Source organism: Magallana gigas, chromosome 7, assembly GCF_963853765.1.
Source record: "Magallana gigas chromosome 7, xbMagGiga1.1, whole genome shotgun sequence".
In the NCBI taxonomy this organism is placed as follows: Eukaryota; Metazoa; Mollusca; class Bivalvia; order Ostreida; family Ostreidae; genus Magallana; species Magallana gigas.
Genome location: NC_088859.1, coordinates 19,355,442 through 19,375,280, shown reverse-complemented (window position 1 = coordinate 19,375,280; position 19,839 = coordinate 19,355,442). Strand labels below are relative to the sequence as shown.

At 32.4% G+C, this 19,839-nt stretch overlaps 1 protein-coding gene across 1 annotated transcript; it reads right to left on the bottom strand.

Moving 5' to 3' along the window:
* Nucleotides 1-219: 219 nt before the first annotated feature.
* LOC105324573 (very long chain fatty acid elongase 4) lies at nt 220-19,706 on the bottom strand. Its single transcript, XM_034457157.2, is given in 8 exon segments — nt 220-627; nt 2,900-3,027; nt 3,241-3,355; nt 18,079-18,135; nt 18,408-18,488; nt 18,774-18,961; nt 19,152-19,211; nt 19,624-19,706. Coding segments are annotated over 7 exon segments (810 nt in total). The 5' UTR covers nt 19,207-19,211; nt 19,624-19,706; the 3' UTR covers nt 220-441.
* Nucleotides 19,707-19,839: the final 133 nt, after the last annotated feature.

Here is a 19,839-nt window from a genome sequence, read left to right as displayed (position 1 = left end):
AACAATAATTTAGTAAATTTCTCTTACTTTTGTTGAAAGATAGATGTAATTATAAATATTATAATGCTTTCTTTTGTGAATCATATGAGTTATGAAGGTAGCGATCATTGCAAAAAATATTACATAACCGCGAGTTATGTATTTTTTTCTGCAATGTCGCCACCTTCATAAACCGCATGAATCACAAAAAAAACATATCATTGTTTAAATAAAACCAACAAAGTTTTAAATTGTGATGTTTTTATTTTTTATAAGGTTTTGTAATTTTTCACTATTTCTAATAAAAGATATTTTATAAACTACATGTATATACGTTAATCAACACAATTATATACAACTTCTTTTGTTGTATAATTATTATAACATTCTGACCAAACATTCATATTAATGATTACCGGTATCTAAGATATATGATTGTCTGAATATATACATGTTAAATGTTTATGATGCCTTTTTGTCTGCCCTGCTCTCCCGCTGCCTCAGCGTGTAAGCTCTATAGTAAAAGTTTCCAAATAACAAAATGAGGGAGATCGCGTAGATGAAAACAGCAATGTTAAATGTCTGAGGAAAATCACAGTCTGTCACAAGATTGTATCCGGTATGAACCACAAAAGCGAAAAATTGAGTCTGAAAAAAAACCCCAAAACAAATAAATTTTAATCTATTATGCAGATAGTTTACAGCCGGTTACAAAATCTCTTTATTTACATATCGAAATTCCAAAGATAATCACAAAGACATGCCGTCATTTTACGTCTTAGAAATACCATATCATGTACCTATTTACTGGCTATGACACCCCTGCGAATGTGTTCGGAATGTTTTCTTTATCGTTGTTAAGTATGTAATAAATCCAGAGGTGCTCGAATGAAAGTTCACGAGACTTTACTGAGATTTGTTCAGTTCCTGTGAAATTTCGAGCGGAAGTATAAGTGTTCGGATAATATTCTCAAAATACGTAAGTACTGGTCGATTTTTATATCATATTCTACTTTGATTTATGTTAAACATCAACATCTTTTAAGATGTATGTCTTATTTCACCATCTAGCGGTTTTTAAATTAAACGATGATATTTAGAACAGAGTTATCGTTCGTGATGAACCACGTGTAGAGTGGTTGATAATATAAACATTGGGTTGCTTAATAAAATCATAGCCATGTTTGATGCTTGTGGTGTGCAATATAGTCTGTTTCACTATTGATGTTATTACTAGGTCAGGCGCAGATCGAAAATTAATTCTTAGAGGGGATCACTACTACGCATGCTAGTTGTCGCAACAGCAGAAAAATAACACTTTTTTGTATTGTCTCGTTTATTTGTAGAACATATTTTATCCACCAATTAATGAAAATAAAGTTTAAAATCAATAAACCTCAAAAATTAATATTTGACTACAATTATCTAGATTCTCTTAAATAGACTATTAAGGTAGTACGAAACACCCCTGAAATTATTTATTTAAAATATTTTCTGAAATACACAACATAATGACTAAATATGATGTAAAAGTTTATTTCAGTCCATTATCTTAAGAAAAAAATATAAATCATACCCAGCAATTACTCAAGGCCAAATCAATTTAGGATACAACGTATTTCGATTATTTTGAAACATACATTTGGATGGTGTTCATATGATTTTTGTGCAATTTAGCCTTATATCATTTAAAAATGCGTAACTTGTGTTCTTTTCAAAGTAAAGACCTGAAATTTAGACACAACCACCACCAGTGTTTAAGCTTTATGTCAAACATACTTAAACCTTATTTAATCTAAAACCAATGGTTAAATTTTCTTTATTTTGACATATTTTAATTACAGGGTCATGCCAATCATACTGTTAAATTTTATTCAAATTTGAATTATACATTTTCTTTTTAGATACCGTTAAGTGCTGCAAATTTTCTTCTTAAAAGAGTATTCACAAGCACTAGTTTTACATTATATTGCATGAAAATTATCTTAAGTTACCAGTTAGATTTTATTTCAGTATTTTTAAAAAACGATAAGGTCTCCTGTCTAAATAGTAGCACAGATATGTGTAATATCTTGAAAAATAACTCAATGGCATATAAAATTATAACAGTGACTATTTCATTTTACACTCCACTTACACTCCACTGAAAGGAGATCCCAATGGTAGGTTCGGGACGATGGGGGCAAAAATTGTGAGGTCGGATTTTTTTAAAATATTACATATTAAAAGATTTCATTCCAAAGAAAAAATATAAAAATTTCAGAAAAATTGAATAATAGGAAAAATTTAGCTTATCTGTTTTGTACTACCTTAGATAAACACGAGGCACGATTTTTACTGCGCATGCGAAACAGAAAGAGTCAAATAAAACCACGTGGTCTAAAATTTAAATGACAATAACATTCGTAGGGGTGTATGAGGTCGATAGCAAGTTTATTCCCCTCCTCCCCCCTCCCCCACCCCCCTCCGGAGACAACGGCAATATCACGCGGCGTCGCCGAGTGAAATAATTGCTTTCGAGGGGTCAATAAACTAGCTATCGTATGAATAGTGAGTAAGATAGGTATTATAATATACCGAAGAAAACTTTGCATATCGGCGATGTATAGATACTCTTGATGGTAAACAAATATTAAGAGTTAACTCGGATTACATGTAAACCCGAGATGTTCCGAGTTTACATGTGATCCGAATCGCTATGTTAAATTCACAACGAGGGTAATCGAATGCCGCCAGTGAATAGTTTTGATTATCCACCTTGGTAGTATAGCACGGTTATAATTTACTATTTCACGGTTGAATAGGATAGCATGTTTATTCGATGTAATTTTACAAATGAAATACTAGCATTAAAAAGATATAATATACTTATAATTATATGTTTTGCTTATTATTAAGATGCTGCTTGGTGTTTACTCACAAGTTGAAGCCTCGTTAGATATCTCTTCCACCAAAGATACTTCTGAACATTTGGTCCAAGAAGTGAGAGGGCGTAGTAGGAATACATAAAGATGTGGACAAACGAATTCAGCATACCAGTGAAAAACGCTAAAAAATCAAAACATACGTGTACTAATGCTATCTTAACTATACAGTCACGTGGAAAAAATACTTAATATCAATGAGAGAATGAAAGTTTTTTTTTTAAATCTTAAAAATTTAACAATTTTAAATTTAACAAACAATTAAATTATCAATTGTTTTCATTGTTTATGCTTTACACTGACAGTTTATAATATTACTCCTGTGTACAACACTTACATTGACCCCCTGCGACGTATTTGACCCCGAACCACTAATTATATATCATAGTACTGTGGTGATACACGTGTAAGAAGGTCACCTGATCAAACTTCTTGCGCATGATAAAGAACACCTGTTAAAAAAAAATAAAACTTCATAAATGATGTTTTTTTTTCAGGAAATTTTCAGAATAACTTTTTTTTTTCAAAAAGATACCGTAAACAATTTTTTTTCGCGACGATTTTATTTTGCGGTTTATTGGAGATAAACTGGTTCCTGGCAACTAATTTTTGCGATCAAGACGCAGATTATCCGAACAGTTTGCGGCGAAAAATATATGTGACGACAAGGCTCTTGCGAATATCACGAATATTTGTCGCACGCGAGTAAAACTGGGTTAAATTTACAGTAACATTATTATTTTAATTGGAAAGCGCTTAAAACTCTCACTGAAAAATTAAACAAGTTTGTTCGAATTTAGTTTAATTGCGAGATAGTTGTTTGTTTGATTCTTTATAGCGAATTACAGAATACCGGTAGAGTTATCAATAGCTTGTTGGATTGCTCAATAGGGTATTCAATTTGGTCAGCAAGGTATCACATGAGGTTTAAATCTAGGTCATGTGATTACTCAGGTATGACAGCGATAAAGTGAGTTAATCTAGTAAACATTTGCACATTTGGGCCTTTTTTGTTTCTCCCTGTTGTCCTACATTACTGCTATAAAAGTCTGAACTAATTAAGCAGTCACAGCACAAAAATACTCTTAGTGCTGTATGTTGCACCAGGAATTGGGGAACCAAAATGTCTAAAACAGTGCGACATTTAAGTCCGGACATGACAAAGTCCGGGCTTTTAGCTACCATTTCCGTTGGACATAGCTTACTTTTGTTTATATATCTTGGTGGGACATTTTACTTTGATCCTATCATGTCAGCATTAATGTACACATTGCTCTAGTTTTCTTGAAATTGTCTCTCAAATATCAAAATCCCATGGAATTTTGGTGGGATTTTTCATCCCATCTCAAACCCCACCAAAATCCCATGGGAGAAAAAGTATTGTGGGATAAATTGTCCCATGTGGGAGGAAAAAATCCCATCATTCATAAAAGATGGGATTAATTCTCCCATATAGGACAAAAAATCCCACATAATAAAGAAAATAGGATATATCCCATGATTTTTCACATAGGATAAATTTTCCCATATATCACAGATATCTTTCTCATGATTTCTCATAATAAATTATTTTCTTTTGTTATTTCACCTTAATTTGCACATAACATTAAACTCTGTCTCATGGCAATTGATTGGATCAACAACTGTACAGACATTTCATATTTTCATCTGATATCAATCTTTTAAAGACATGTGAGATTGTATTGTGTCGATTTTTCAAAATACTGTAGGTGCATGTTTGCTATAAAATGCAGATTCTAATCCTAAATAAATAGTTATTTGGTTCTTCATTTTTAATCCATCTAATTAGACTTTCTTGTTACCTATTTCTTAGGAACTGTCTTCCCACAAATGTTTATTTAGAAATAAAATTTGGTGTTATGACTAGTCATAACACCAAATTTTATTTTTAAATAAACATTTGTGGGAAGACAGAATTAATAATTTCATTACATATTATATAGCTCTTTCTGGTAATTACCATAGGCGCTTCCCACCTAAAATCAGTGTATTAAAAATCCATCCGAAAAGAGATGAAGATTTCGCACAATGATGTATAGATAGTGAGCGTCTAACAGGTGCAGTTCTTTACCTCAGCAGATAGGAATGACCATTGTAAATGTTGCTGTGCAGTACTAATGCAACGCTAAAAAAATACCTCATGCAGATTGTAAACAACGAAATGTTTACCCAATGATGACGTTTTTTTTCATATCTAATGCTCATAAACTTCTCATATTTCTCATGTACTCATTTCTCAATGTTCCCAGTTTCCATCTTGGAGTGTAATAATTATGTTGAATTGCGAACCCGATTGTTAAATACACCCCCCCCCCTCCCCCCCCCCCCCCCCTTTTAAAAGAATTCGGAATACTAGGACAATCTCATATCATGTTTCATGGAGTCAGGTGCACAGAACAAGAACCACATCGTCAATAACGGCGATTGTCTACGCCGCATTGTTACCCATTGTACGGATTTTTTTTAATAAAAGAGAGTAAAATATAACCTTTGAAAAAAAATGTTTTATATTGAGTTCAAAATCATGCTTAAATAACTGTATCAAGTTTTGTAGTTTGATTAAGTCATTATAGTGAGACTGTTTGGGGTTTTTTTTTCAATGTGATTGTTGTTGTTTTGATACATGTAAGAAGGTAACAAGACTTCAAATTGTCGCTAAGTTTAATAAATTTCACAAACGCTATTTCTATTGGTTGGTTGCACCGAGTTCAGCTTGGGCGAGTTTCTGTACTTGTGTACATTACCTGCATACGTGTAAGTAACAGTATATCAAATAAGTGTATTTTAAAAATACATGCACATACATAGTACAGAAGATCAAAGGTGGCAATGTTGCATACATCAACCCGTTAATTGCCAGACTGTCACCTTGATTAAAATTCTTATCCCTCGGTGGTTCGTTTTATATATACATGTAATTATATCCCCGACTGTTTAAGACTTGTTACCTGTAATTAAATCCGAGATGTACGGTTCTAGGATAACACAAAAGTGAAATTTTTGTTTCAAATTCAATTAACGGGTTACAATATTATTTCCCTATAAAAGAAATTATATATGAATTAACCATTTACCAAATGTTTCATTTTATTTTTTGAAATCTCTCTCTCTCTCTCTCTCTCTCTCTCTCTCTCTCTCTCTCTCTCTCTCTCTCTCTCTCTCTCTCTCTCTCTCACATTATTTGTTTGCTTAAGTACTGCTTTAAAGTACACCAGGGACAAACGGTATTTAGACTACCTACGTGTAAAGTGCGGTCAATTTTTGATATGATGGAGATCTATATGTGAAAACATCCTGAAAATTTAACTGCGGTCGCATGAGTACTTTTCGAGATATTTGGGGGAAACCCGATTTCACACCTTCAGAACGATTTCTAATCAAGCCGATTTGGCGCGGAATGAACTGTGGCGTCACTGGGTCAACTACTATAATATGAGAAACAAGAATATCGTATGAAAACTGTTTGTTTTCTTGCATTGCATTTTCTATATATGAACATTTTTTTTTTATCGACCCTGAATGACTAAATTGATGTCGTTTGAGTTTAAACCCATATTTTATTGAACAAAAATGCCGAATTTGGAAACTTGTTAACGTTTGCTTCATGAATTTAGTCAAATGTGTGACACATTTTGCATCACATGTGTATCCTATGTAGCAAATTGACAATCAATCAAGGCACTGTTGTTATAAGAAATATTTTTTGAAATATTTTTTTGTAAAAGGTAACGTGGGGGGTCTATTCCTCGTATGAGACATAAAATTCAGGCACGTAGCATCGGGGGGGGGGGGGGGGGGGAGCTTGCATTTACCATGTTTACATATAAAAAATTGAATTATCATGGAGCCTCCCCCCCCCCCACTTTTTGGGGGAGTATGTAAGTATTAATTAAGGAAATTAAGAGTGAAATCGAAGTTACAGATATATACCACGCCAGCTCCCGCCCCCCCCCCCCCCCCCCCCCACGAATAAGGATATTTAAGATTTCAATTTCCCCTTTATTTTCTATTTTTTTGCTTGCTTGTCAAGATTTTTTGGATGAGTCTGAGATGTAATTTCAGGCAGGTAGCATCCTTTTTGAATTGGGGGGGGGGGGCAATCAAAAACGATGCTACCTGCCCGATATTACATCAATATTGCCCGATTATTCATTTTAATATTGATTTCGGACTATTAACAATCAAAATAGCATGCACATTTTAACAAACAATCGAGGGATTATTAATGGATCAAGGCGAAATTTAAGTCCAAGATGGCCGCATGATGAAGTTTGTCTCGTAACTTCTTTGAAAATACGATAATGGAATTTTATTTTACACTTATTTACATCCTTTGTCAAGATATGTTAAAGTTTCTTTCAGTTTTAATAATGATTCGGTGTTAGTATAACAATTTAATTTAAGCTATTTGGAGTTAAATTGCTGACTATAGCGCTCGAAAGAAAGGAGTTCTTTATTGGACAAGAAATTAAGACCAGGGACGTAATTACTTCCGAAATTATTACTTCATTATTACTTGATTGCATTTTTTAAACAAGGTTTAAATTGCTGAATTGTGAGTTTTGTCATTTTTTAAATGATAAGATAAGTAACAATTAAGGCATATTTTGAACATTAGTTTCTTTTTGATAGTCTCATGCATGATTCTTTAACCACTGATTGACGGACTATACCCGTGTATTAGCTAATGAATGCTTATTTTACACAGTCTAATTTAATTTATGTTTTAGCTGATAATGATTGAGTAGCTTATTATACACAAATCAATTTACCAGTCTAGAGGTGTGAAACCTCCTCTTTGTTCTCCAGACTCGTGTACCATGTGTATACATACCCCAGACACACACGTGTCTGGAGCAGTAGCTTCGTTAGTTTACCGGTGACATCGTCTCGGGTCATTCGTGTGTGAAGGGAGATTATGTAATCAGCAACTGAATAATGAACATCAATCTGTCCATGCAAGCATTTAAGATATCGTAATCATCGGTAAAAAAGGCGACGAGAATAGCCAAAATCCCTATAAAGAAACTTGATTGTGCCAAAATAATTACGGATACAAATTTCTAAATCTACAATACTTAAAATAACTAGATACGTCAAAACTTCAGAGCTCTATCAATTTTTTGTAATTTTTTACTGCAAAATGGTATTTAATTTGTAAAGTTTTTAAGGTAATTCCCTTCCTGTTGATCTCGTAACCTCTTTTCCGCATGTTGAATAAGCAAATTAATCAAATAATGTTAAATATGTCGCCTTAACTATAATTATATTATGTAAGTAGAACAAATAATTTTCAATAATATCAAACTGATAGCATTCATGCCGTAAATACTCCATTTCATAGATCTTTATTTGTGATGCTGAATTAGTAAATATATTATTCACCATTTCCTATATATTTGCTTTGTATATCTGGTTTTTTTTTTTGTATTCATGTCGTTTTGTATGTACATGTATATCGAGAAGGTCATTGTGTACACATCACAAGTCAATCACAAGTCAGTGGATTTTGTCTAGATTTTTGTTTTCTCTCAACTTGATTAGCTAGTGAATAATTTTGTGATTAAATTTGCTCTAAATTATAAAGTATTAATTATGAAGAAATTTTGGGGAAAAATCAGCGCTGCGAACGTGATTTGATCCCACGCTAGTACAATAGTGCTACTTACACCGCCCTCCGCGCAGCCACTGCGCCACTCCCGCTTTAATTGGAAAGGCTTTTATTTTAAATATAAGGTAAGGCTATCTTATTAAAAAGGAAATAAACTGAAATTCGATTAAAGTGAAGCTAATTTTTTCTTCGGAATAATATATTCTTAAAAATATAGAGTATTTCACCCCTTGTTATGATTCTTTATTCAAAACTTGAATAATTACATTTCGATGTTTTATAGTACATGTACTACCAGGGACATTTATGTATATATATGTATCACCGGTGCTATGGACACGGAATGCACCGATCCAGCTTTTTTTCCTTGGGGAGGGGGGGGGGGGTGGGTTCGGAGTGACAATTTAGTTTGCCAGGGGGTCAGAGGCATATTTTCGATATTTCTTTATGTATATTTAAATTTTCAAGGGGGTCCGTCCGGTCAATGATACGCGTTTTGTCACTGCCGGTTTAGATTTACTTTTGATACTCAGCTTAGCATTAGCTTTGAAATTCATGATCATTTATACGTTCTAATTAGAAACCAATGATATTTTTTCATTACAGCCGAAGCACTTGTTCATGTCTTGAAAATGATGCTCAAAATCACGCATGTATTGCATTTAACTTGGATTTACACGAAATAATTTAATTGAATGATCAGCCCAAGTTTGTGGGATCCCGTTTAATACAGGTTAAGAAGCCCGATAATTAACAGTGTTTTAAAACTTACGCACACTTGTATTGATTGGCAAAATGTGAATATAATAATCTTCGTTTCGGGATAGCATTGTAACGGGATTAGCAAAACCAGGCACGTTGGTGTCTCAATGGCAAAACAACTACCATTTACTTAAAATGATATATGTCGCATTGATCCACGTAAATATCTTATGCCAAAAGCTATCTGATTAATAAATTAAATAATTCATTAATATTGCTAGTAACGATTAAAGTTAACAAAATTGGTTAATAATGTTTACATTCACGTAATAAAAACTGTGTTTGTTTCGTGGAGACGGAAGACCTTAATGATAAGACAGTGTTCGGTGAAAACTTTCTCGCTTCTGAACTTCCAGTAAAAAAAAAAATAAGAACCTTAAAAATGGATGAAAAACACTCCAAAATTAATCTAAAGATTCACAATTCACTCCTTGTATGTGCCAAATTTCCATTTTATCATGCAACTTGATAAACTGGTTCACAGTTTCCAAAACTCGGAAGTGGAGTGAAGAAAAACGAGGGGAATAATTTTGTTATCATGAGCAGTAAGTACATGTTTGTTCTTATTTATTTTCTTCACCCAATTTTAGCCCCAAGCGAGTTCACCTGTGTCACGTGTTTCTGTTCAATCTGGTTTCTGCTCGCACGTGTCTTACACGTGTATATCTCCATTCTTTGTAGAACAATAGGGTGCTAATTAATATACACAGACTGACACCTGTAGATACTGCCATGTAAATTGGTAGATGCTTTAGGACAATAGGATAGTTATTAGGTATACACAGAATGTGTCTCCTTGGTCAGTTGACTTATCTATAAGGAATTCATAATGAACACAACAAAGACTTTTGATGCTACATGTAAAGCTTATTTGTAATTGACATCAACACAATATTTAAAAGTTATTAAAAAGATATTATAAATGAAATGAATGTGCAAGTAATAAAATGTTGAAAAAGTATATTATCATATATAGTCAATGTAATACAAATCATTGCATTCCTAAAACTACATGCATTGATCTAAATTGATAACGTTTAAATACAGTTTTGTTACTATACTTGTATTGTTTTCATTTTAAGGAAATATTTATAAGTAATATGAACAGAACCATATTTTAATTTTGTCATTAGTACAATTGGCAACATTTTAAAAAACATTATATAGTCTGGCATCATGTCTATTATAGACTGTGCACTGTTGTATTCTCTCATGGGGGGGGGGGGGGGGGGGGGGGGGGGAGTGAAGACTTTTGTTAGGAACCGTTTCTATTGTTATAGTCAAATTATTTTACTACTCCTATTACAAAGTAAACTCATATATCAACTTATATTCTTCGAATAATATTAATTATACATGTGTATAAAAATTTTCTTTTTCTTTTTAAAATAAAAGTTTTCTTCTGAGACTGTAATCTAAGTTCATTTCAGAAGAAATTGGAATGTGTCCTCTACATGTATTTCATCTACAGAGTTTTCATGTGCACTCAGTCTAGACAAGTTCACCCTGAAATGGTGCAGTCTCTATTTTCAGGGGTAGTACCCCACATCGAAACTGTGCTATTGTTGATCTAGCTAACAATATGTTTAGGAATGTTCATTGAGATGTATAATTTTCTAGGCAAGAATTTTCCTTTGATAGCTTTTATGTTCTTAATTTAGGAGTATTTAATGTGGATATCCATTTGCCATCTTAGTTCATGTTCTAACTGCTGTTTACTGATATGAGTTAATATATACATGAAGTACATGGGGGCATATTTCCATAGGCTGCCAGTATATCTACATCATCTAGAATAGACATTGTGGTTTTATGAATAGTCCTTGTTACACTACTACATGTACATTTTAATAAGTGTATTGTCAAACAACAATATTCATCTACATGATATACCATATGACTGCCCAGAAAGACAACAACTTCAGTAAATAATGAGTAACATAAATACAAGGCTTTTAGTTACTAAAACATCTTGTCAATGAATAGAAGAAGTCGATCAGAAATAATTAAGTACTACATGTAGGTAACTGCAAGTTAAAAATCAGAATTAATCCTTTAAAACCTATGGCCAAAAATTTTCAGAGAATCGAGAGAAAGAAAACAAACCCGGTATATATAATCATGTTCATATTAATTAACTTTGAAACAAACCGAAATCATTCATTAGGGGAGAGAGAGAGAGTTGTTGAACATTAGGGTTCACTGGTTAAAAATACATGTATGTATTCAGAGCTTTATTAAGCTCATTGAGCAGAGTATTAGGACCAATATTCTATGTCTGTCTGTCGGTATGAATGAATGAGGTGATGGGTTTATAAATGTAGGAATGAATGTGTTCATGTATATGCTAAACAACAAGTTAATTTATCATCATATGACAAAAGTCAAGCTTATTATTTATTATCCAATTATCCTTTGTTTTGTATACAAATATATCAATAACATATCACTCTGTAAACTGGTAAATTATACTACATACTATATACTATATTCTATGATTATTTTATAACACCACTTCTTGACTTTTTATTTTGGAGAGGGTTTATATAGGCTTTGCCTGTTGCCTAATCCATTTGATTACTCAATAAAATATGCTTAAATTAGAGTATTAGGAAAAATTTAATATGAAACATAACTATTGAATAAACATTTAAGTGTTTATAGTATAACCTCACAATATCCATAAAAGTACCACTGAGACCAACATAATACAACTGCATAATAAATAAATGTTATTTAAGAAATTAATGGGTTCCAGCTTCTGATCCGCCATTCAGTAGATATTTTAAAACAATCTTGACTAATAAATGTCAGTCATATAATAACTAGAACTGTCCTAATGGGACTAATACCCCCGCTAGGCTAATTTCAAATGGGACAAATAATTGAATTGAATAATAATTAAGGTTTGGAACACATACAAAAAAAAAATTCTAGAATTGTAAAAAAAAAAAAAATAGTTAACAAAGAAAAATTAAAATCAAAATTGTCAGAATTTCACTGTAAATACATATCTATAACAGTAATACATTTACAAATGTATGTATTTGATGATATATTTTTTTAATTTAATTGATTTAAAGAAAAACCAACAAAATGACAATAACCCCTCCCTTTGCAGTGAATAGAAATACCGGTAGCCAAGCAATGCTCTTCTGTTGATAAAACTTTCAATATCTTTCTAATAAGAGTCTTGACAGATGCAATTAGTTGTTTCAAATTTTCCTCACTTTCTCCTATGGCACAATTGAACTCCATATCAGAAAATTGATCCCATAGGACTATGATTTTCTTTGATGAGCTTGTTAAATTTAATAAACTCCCAAAACATTACCATAATTACCATACTATGTAAAAATATGTAAAAAAGAAAATTTAATATTACAAACAATTTTAAAATTGCCAAAACACTACAATCATATCAGTAATTTTGAATTTCATTTAAATTAATGCCCAATAGGGTCACTTCATCAAATTACTTGACAAATAAATTTAAACAACCTCTAAAAATAGTTTAACTTCTTTATTAATAATTATATTATTTATTTCCTTATAATGATAGACCTTTTGGTTTACATGAAACAGTTTTAAAATAGCCCCAAAACCATCACCCATTTTACAGATTATCAATTTCCCCTAAACACATGCTCCATCTGAGCCATGGCTCAGATAATGGCTCCCTTGGGACAAATGAATTCAGCCAAACTTGTCTTTGATGTTCTCATTAGCTCCTAAGAATTTATCATTGACAAACAAAAACTTTGCATTGTCAGTTGATAGAATACTTATAAAAAATAATTATTTTTTTATTAATTAAGACATAAAGACAAAAAAATCCATCTGGATGTATTTATATAAATATATTTTAGAGTGTTTTCTATTAATTAATTAATAAAATCTGTAAGGATTACCTCCCTTACTTTTCAACATTAGTGTACAATATATAGAATAAGGAAAATGAATACTGTCATAAAATCATTAAATCTTGTCTGATCTTAAAAAAAATTGCAGGTGCACATCTTCAGATGGTGTTCAACATATGTACAAATTTTCAAACTGTTCCATGCAGTAATAAAAAATTCTATAGGGGGGACAAAGTTGCGTCTACAGACAGACGGACAGACGGACAGACGGACAGACGGACGGACAGACAGACGGACAGACGGACAGACGGACAGGGTGAAACCAATATACCCCCCTAAACTTCGTTTGCGGGGGTATAATGATGCCAATATAAGTCGATCAGATGAGCAAATCTAATGTTTTGAGGCTGTATGATCGAGCTATAATTTTTGAGAACCTTAAATTTATCACTATTATGGGACCCAGTTCATTTAACAGGCATGGGACAATTACTTTTTCATAAAGGAAAAGCATGGGACAAAAACTTCCTTAGGTACCCGTGGAATGAACACTTCTTTAAAAATGAGTTACAATTCTCAACTCAAGAGGAACAATTAAAATCTTTAAACATATTTCATTTTTAAAAAAATAATCATTTAGGAGGGAGTTACTCTCATTATTATCCAAAACTGTGTGACTTGCTCTCTTTAACTTACACTAAAATTCTATGAAAAGATGAAATTAGAAAGCTTATGCAATTCTGAGAAAAAATATGCATCATATTGCCAATTCCATTGAGGTCTAAGAAAAATATAGCCATTTAAGTGAACCTACCATTTCCCCACTCCTCTATTTAACACAGATTCATGGGGCTCTCCTTTAGTAAAACATATTAACTTAATCTTTTAGACATCAATTGTTGTTCAACCTCCTTGAATAAGAAACCTTATTCACAGTACTACATACATCTACATAATATTACCATGATAAAAGCATCAAATCACTTAGAAATACTCTTACATGTATTACACTCCCCCTATTTTGATTGTCATGAAAAGCATTTATAGTTTGAAATATTTTACCTAATATTATGAAATTTGTGGCAATTTTCTAGGGTCATTTCTTACACATATTTGAAATAATCATCACTGACATGCGCGGATCTAGAGGGGGGGTCGGGGGGGTCCCGACCCCCCCTGGAAAATGAAAATTTATTAAATTTACATAGTAAAATTATCGCGAAAATATGCCTCGGACCCCCCCTGGCAAACACAATTATCCTTCGGACCCCCCCTGGAAAAATTTTCTGGATCCGCGCATGACTGATGCTCAGAAATTGCTCTTTTTTTGGTAAATTGGATGATTTGCAGCATTTTTATTCACAACTAGACATGCCATCCTGCATGTGTTTTTTTTTTTTTCATGAAAATGGAAGTTTAACAATCATATTTTATCTTATCTATTCTGGTTTCTAGTCTCCTTTTGATAAACCATATGCATGCTAAAACAGTAGGACCTGCAAGTATGATATGCCTACCTTTAATTTAAATAAAATTCAAACACACCAGGGTAGCTGGAGATGGATAAGAATTTCATGAAAAATGTTCAATTTTTACATGTATTTCTACATTTTTGACGCATATATACAATAAAAGGGTAAAAATATGTTGATTCTTGTTCGATTCAATAGAAGTACCATAAATATAGTAGCTAGATGTTATTTGAAGGTCAAGTGTACCTTTACATATCATACATGTATATGCGTAATAAAAGAAGAGAGATGATTTTTTAACTAATGTAAAAACATCTTAAATATCACTTTTGCACAGGATACATACACTTGGGTTTTTAAGGTTGATACTATGATAACTACATTTGTTTACATGTAATTACTACATTTGAAAGAGACATATTCTTATAAAAAAAAATGGGTATTTATAATTAGTCAGGTTTCTTAATGTTATTTCATAAAACCAGAGAGCAACTTCACTGCAGATTTATAAATTTAATGATTAAATTGATAAAAACTGTTTTTATCGCTTATCTCAGTAATTAACTTAAGCCTATAAATTGTCATCAGGATAGGAAATTCCAACTTTCTGGGTAGGCCAAATTTTACTCAAGTGGTGGCCATTCTACACATGTAACCGAAGAGGGAGTATTTATAAACTCTCCTTCTGTATGCATATAAAAATAATTGTTTACATTGTACCTTTTGTAATTAAGTCTCCCAAAAGAAGTTTGGAGACATTGTTTTTGAAAGCGGTTTCTTCTTTCTTGCCTTTGAACTTGTCCATCGCGTTTCTCAGAGATGGTTGAACAGAGTTGTACACAACTCAAGGATATGATAGGCCTGCATACCCTGTTTTAAATTTTGAATTTATTGTTTTTAAATTGGGGTTGGGCAACCATAGTTTTGGGGGGTCAAATAGGGGTGGGGTCTAACATTGAATCCTTAGGGAAAAATTATACACTATATTGTAAATGGTTATAACTTGAAAACCGTTAAAGATATTGACATGGATTTTTCAAATGCTAAATATATTGAGTGTTAATTATGGTCAATACATGGTACATTATAGATATGATCTCTGGGGACTATATATATTCCCCAACCCCCAGGTTAATGGGAAATTACTTAATATTTGAAAAACCGTGACTCCTCACCCTTAAACCATAAATATTCTTGTTCCTTGTGTAATGGGGCATCATATGGTATATAGGTTATGGCCATATGGGGGTGGTTCCGTCTACCCCTGACACAGGAAGTGCCCTAATTTAAATATCTCATTAAATTCCTATGAGATCCCCAACCCCAGACTACTTATATTCTTGTCATTTGTGTTAAGGGGCATCAAATGGTATGTAGGTTATGGGCCCTGGGGGTTTTCCTGGCCCCCATTGAACAGGAAGTGCCCAAATATCTCAAAAATGGTTGAGATCCCCACCCCTAAACTAAATATATTCTTGTTCCTTGTGTTAAGGAGCATCAAATAGTATATAGGTCATGGGCCCCAAGGGTGGTCATGACCCCCCTCCCCCCCCCCCCCCCCCCTTTGAACAGGAAGTGCCCAAATATCTTGAAAATAGTCGAGATCCCCGCCCATTAATCATATATTTTCTTGTTCCTTGGGTCATGCCGGTTCACCTGATGTACAGTATCAAATCAAATCATATCAATCAATCAAAATTTTAAACAAAAATGAGTCTCCTTGCAGCAGTGAAAAGTAAGAGTTTATGGGTTTACATAAACAGAAATATTTTCATTAGTATTCAATAGAATTGGTAATTTTTGGTATTTATTTTCTCAGAATTTGTTATATCTTATTGTTATAAGCTCTATTAAGTCATTTCAAGAAGAATATGTTATCGATAGTACATATAATTTAGCACATGTAATTCATTAGATGGATATAATGACATTATCTAATAAATTAATACATTGGTTTTTTGAATACTAGTATTGCTTTTACTAGACTATATGATCAGACAATTGAATCATAAGAGTTTGTGGGTTTACATAAACAGAAATACTTTATTTAATATTCAATAGAATTGGTAATTCTTGGTATTTATTTTCTCAGAATTTGTTAGATCTTATTGTTATAAGCTCTATTAAGTCATTTCAAGAAGAATATGTTATTGATGGTACATATAATTTAGCACGTGTAATTCATTAGATGGATATAATGACATTATCTAATAAATTAATACATTGGTTGTTTGAATATTGCTTTTACTAGACTATATGATCAGACAATTGAATCATAAGTGTTTAGTTAACCCCAACATACAATCAATCAAGATGATATATTTAGAGGACTTTTTATCCTCTGGGATAAAATATCCCAACATGGTGATTCATAGGATTTTAAATCCTATAAAAGCTTTTTAGAGGATTATTTATCCTATAAACACCAATGATGGGAGAAAAAATCCCACGGGAGTTTATATCCCACAAAGATTTTTTTCTCCCATGGGATTTTAGTGGGGTTTGAGATGGGATGAAAAATCCCACCAAAATCCCATGGGATTTTGATATTTGAGAGACAATTACAAGAAAACTAGAGCGATGTGTACATTCATGCTGACATGATAGGATCAAAGGAAAATGTCCCACCAAGATATATAAACAAAAGTAAGCTATGTCCAATGGAAATGGTAGCTAAAAGCCCGGACTTTGTCATGTCCGGACTTAAATGTCGCACTGTTCTAATGATTTTTTGCAGGAAAAAGGAAAAAAATATCTCCGTAATTCTTAAAGTTATGCTTTTCTCTTTTGTTTGTTTCTTCAGAAATGTCTTTTGAATTATATTTTTTGAAAAACAAAATTCAATTTACTCCAAGCAGAATTGATGCTCTATAGAATCCAGTGCTGTCCAGGTGAACATTCTTTTTAAAGGTCTATGAATAGAATAGCTAACAATAGGAGAGAGTGTTCTAGAGGTTTTCTTTGTGCCAAATGAATTGTTTGAGTGCAAAATAACAATCTACACTTGGGTAACCACAGGACCTAGATTTAAACCTGATGTGATACCTTGCTGACCAAATTGAATACCCTATTGAGCAATCCAACAAGCTATTGAAAACTCTACCGGTATTCTGTAATTCGCTGTAAATAGTTCTAGGACTGCAGTAAAGAATGCTTAATATATAAACAGGTCCAAATATGTGAAATATTGGTTAAGAAGAAGTTATAAATTACATGTACCTGTCATATCCACACTCTATTGTGTGGACTAAAAAAACGCTTAAGACACACGCCCTTTAAAATTGAATCTTAATACGCTCTTTCTATTAAATTCATTGATTAATAATTTTCGTGAAAATTTGTAAATTCTATGACAATAATTCTTGAACCAATTCTTATATTTCAATTATGTTACACCTACCATGGTACTGATATCAGCACCAATGGCTATAATTGAAAATATTTACCGTATCGAGCAGCTCAATTATTTTCGAGAAGAAAAACCACCAGCAGACATTTGCCATCTATAACCAAAAAAAAACCACCCCCAAAACAGGAGCGATAAGTGACAATATTTTGCGTAAGCGATCGAATCAACCAAAAGATTGAAGATATCAATATACAAGAATTTTAAAAAGTGTTATCAATATAGTAATTTGATTATTATCTTGATTATAATCTATGCACATTTAAAAAAAAATAAGTTTCATGAAATTCTTACTATTATTATGATTTGTATCTGAAAGTGTAGATAAACTATTTATTAAAAGAACCGTTAGTCTGAATTCTGACATACCCTCATTGCTAATGGACTTTCTGAATAGTCGACAGGCTGACATAAATAGCTGTAGTTGGACTTGATCGAGGTTACTAAAAACTAAAAATGGTTATCAGTCATATCAAACAGGTTATGATTGTCGATTTTTGATACGAAAATTAAATCAACTACCATTGTTTAAAAAAACATATATCCACGTGCACCCCCTCAAAAAAAAAAGAAAAGAAAAGAAGAAAGTAAATACTACATAGTACCAAAAGGCAAAAGCTTTTAAATATTACCAATAATCAGCACTAATATGTTTACTGGTATTTTGCAAGATAGAAGTGGTAATTTGCATCTAATAGTTCTAGAGAATTTTTAAAATGATATATATTTTCTTACCTCTGTGAACATGTACACAGACAAAATCACAAGAGCGACATTATACGGAAACAACAATGTCTTGATGTTAAAAGGTTTCCTATTTGCCATAAAACGAGGCCCAATCAAAACTATAGCGATATATGCCAAGAAAAACATAGTCACTGGGATTGGTGTTGCCATTAGTAACCAGTTCTCGACTCTCTTGTCTGAAGGTAAAACACAAGAATTCCACAGTTCGTTTTTGTTTTTTTGTTTTTTGCATCAACAATTACGGATTTTCATGATGGAGAAACTTTCATTATGAAACATATACGAAAAAAAGCGAACTTCAACGAAAAATATCTATATAGTTAACATCTAGTCAACAATACCATTAAAAACAAAATATATAAATACCTCCTCTGGCTAACGTTTCATAATAGTAGGCCTTAGCAGAGTCAAAGAAGTCCATATTCTCTGTCAAAGAGTAATCATTTATCAATTTAGATTATTGTCAATCTCATGAGAGAGGGAGAGAGAGAGAGAATTACACGCACAGACGGTTCTCCATACATGTACTTTCTTTACTGTCATAAATGTTACCTACGTACTTTTAAATGGATGAAACCATATAAAAATAATAACTGATAAAATTTCATTGTAACTAAACCCGTTCAAAAAATCACACGTTTTCAGGATCGTTGATTCGTTTACTTACAAAACAATACTTTTGGAGAACAACTGCATGCAAACATTAAACACGAGGACTCGCTGGTCAATATAGCGAATAGAATCAAACCATTATAAGTTATTATATAGATTTAAATTTGATATGAATGTCAATATTTTTATTTTTCTCGCTATCAAACAAAATGTGCATGTTGCTTACCTTATAATTTGAAGCTAGCTCCGTATACAGGTAAATAAATTGAAGTTTGGTTGACCTTTAAACCTTTTTTTATCATCTACGGAAGACCGTTTGGACAAATGATAACAGTCTACCCCTCGAGTAAAAAAACAATGCAAGTATATACATATGTAAGCAGGTTTAAATGGGAGCTATTTATTTTACCGGAATATTTTAATAGTTTGACAGTGGAGGGCT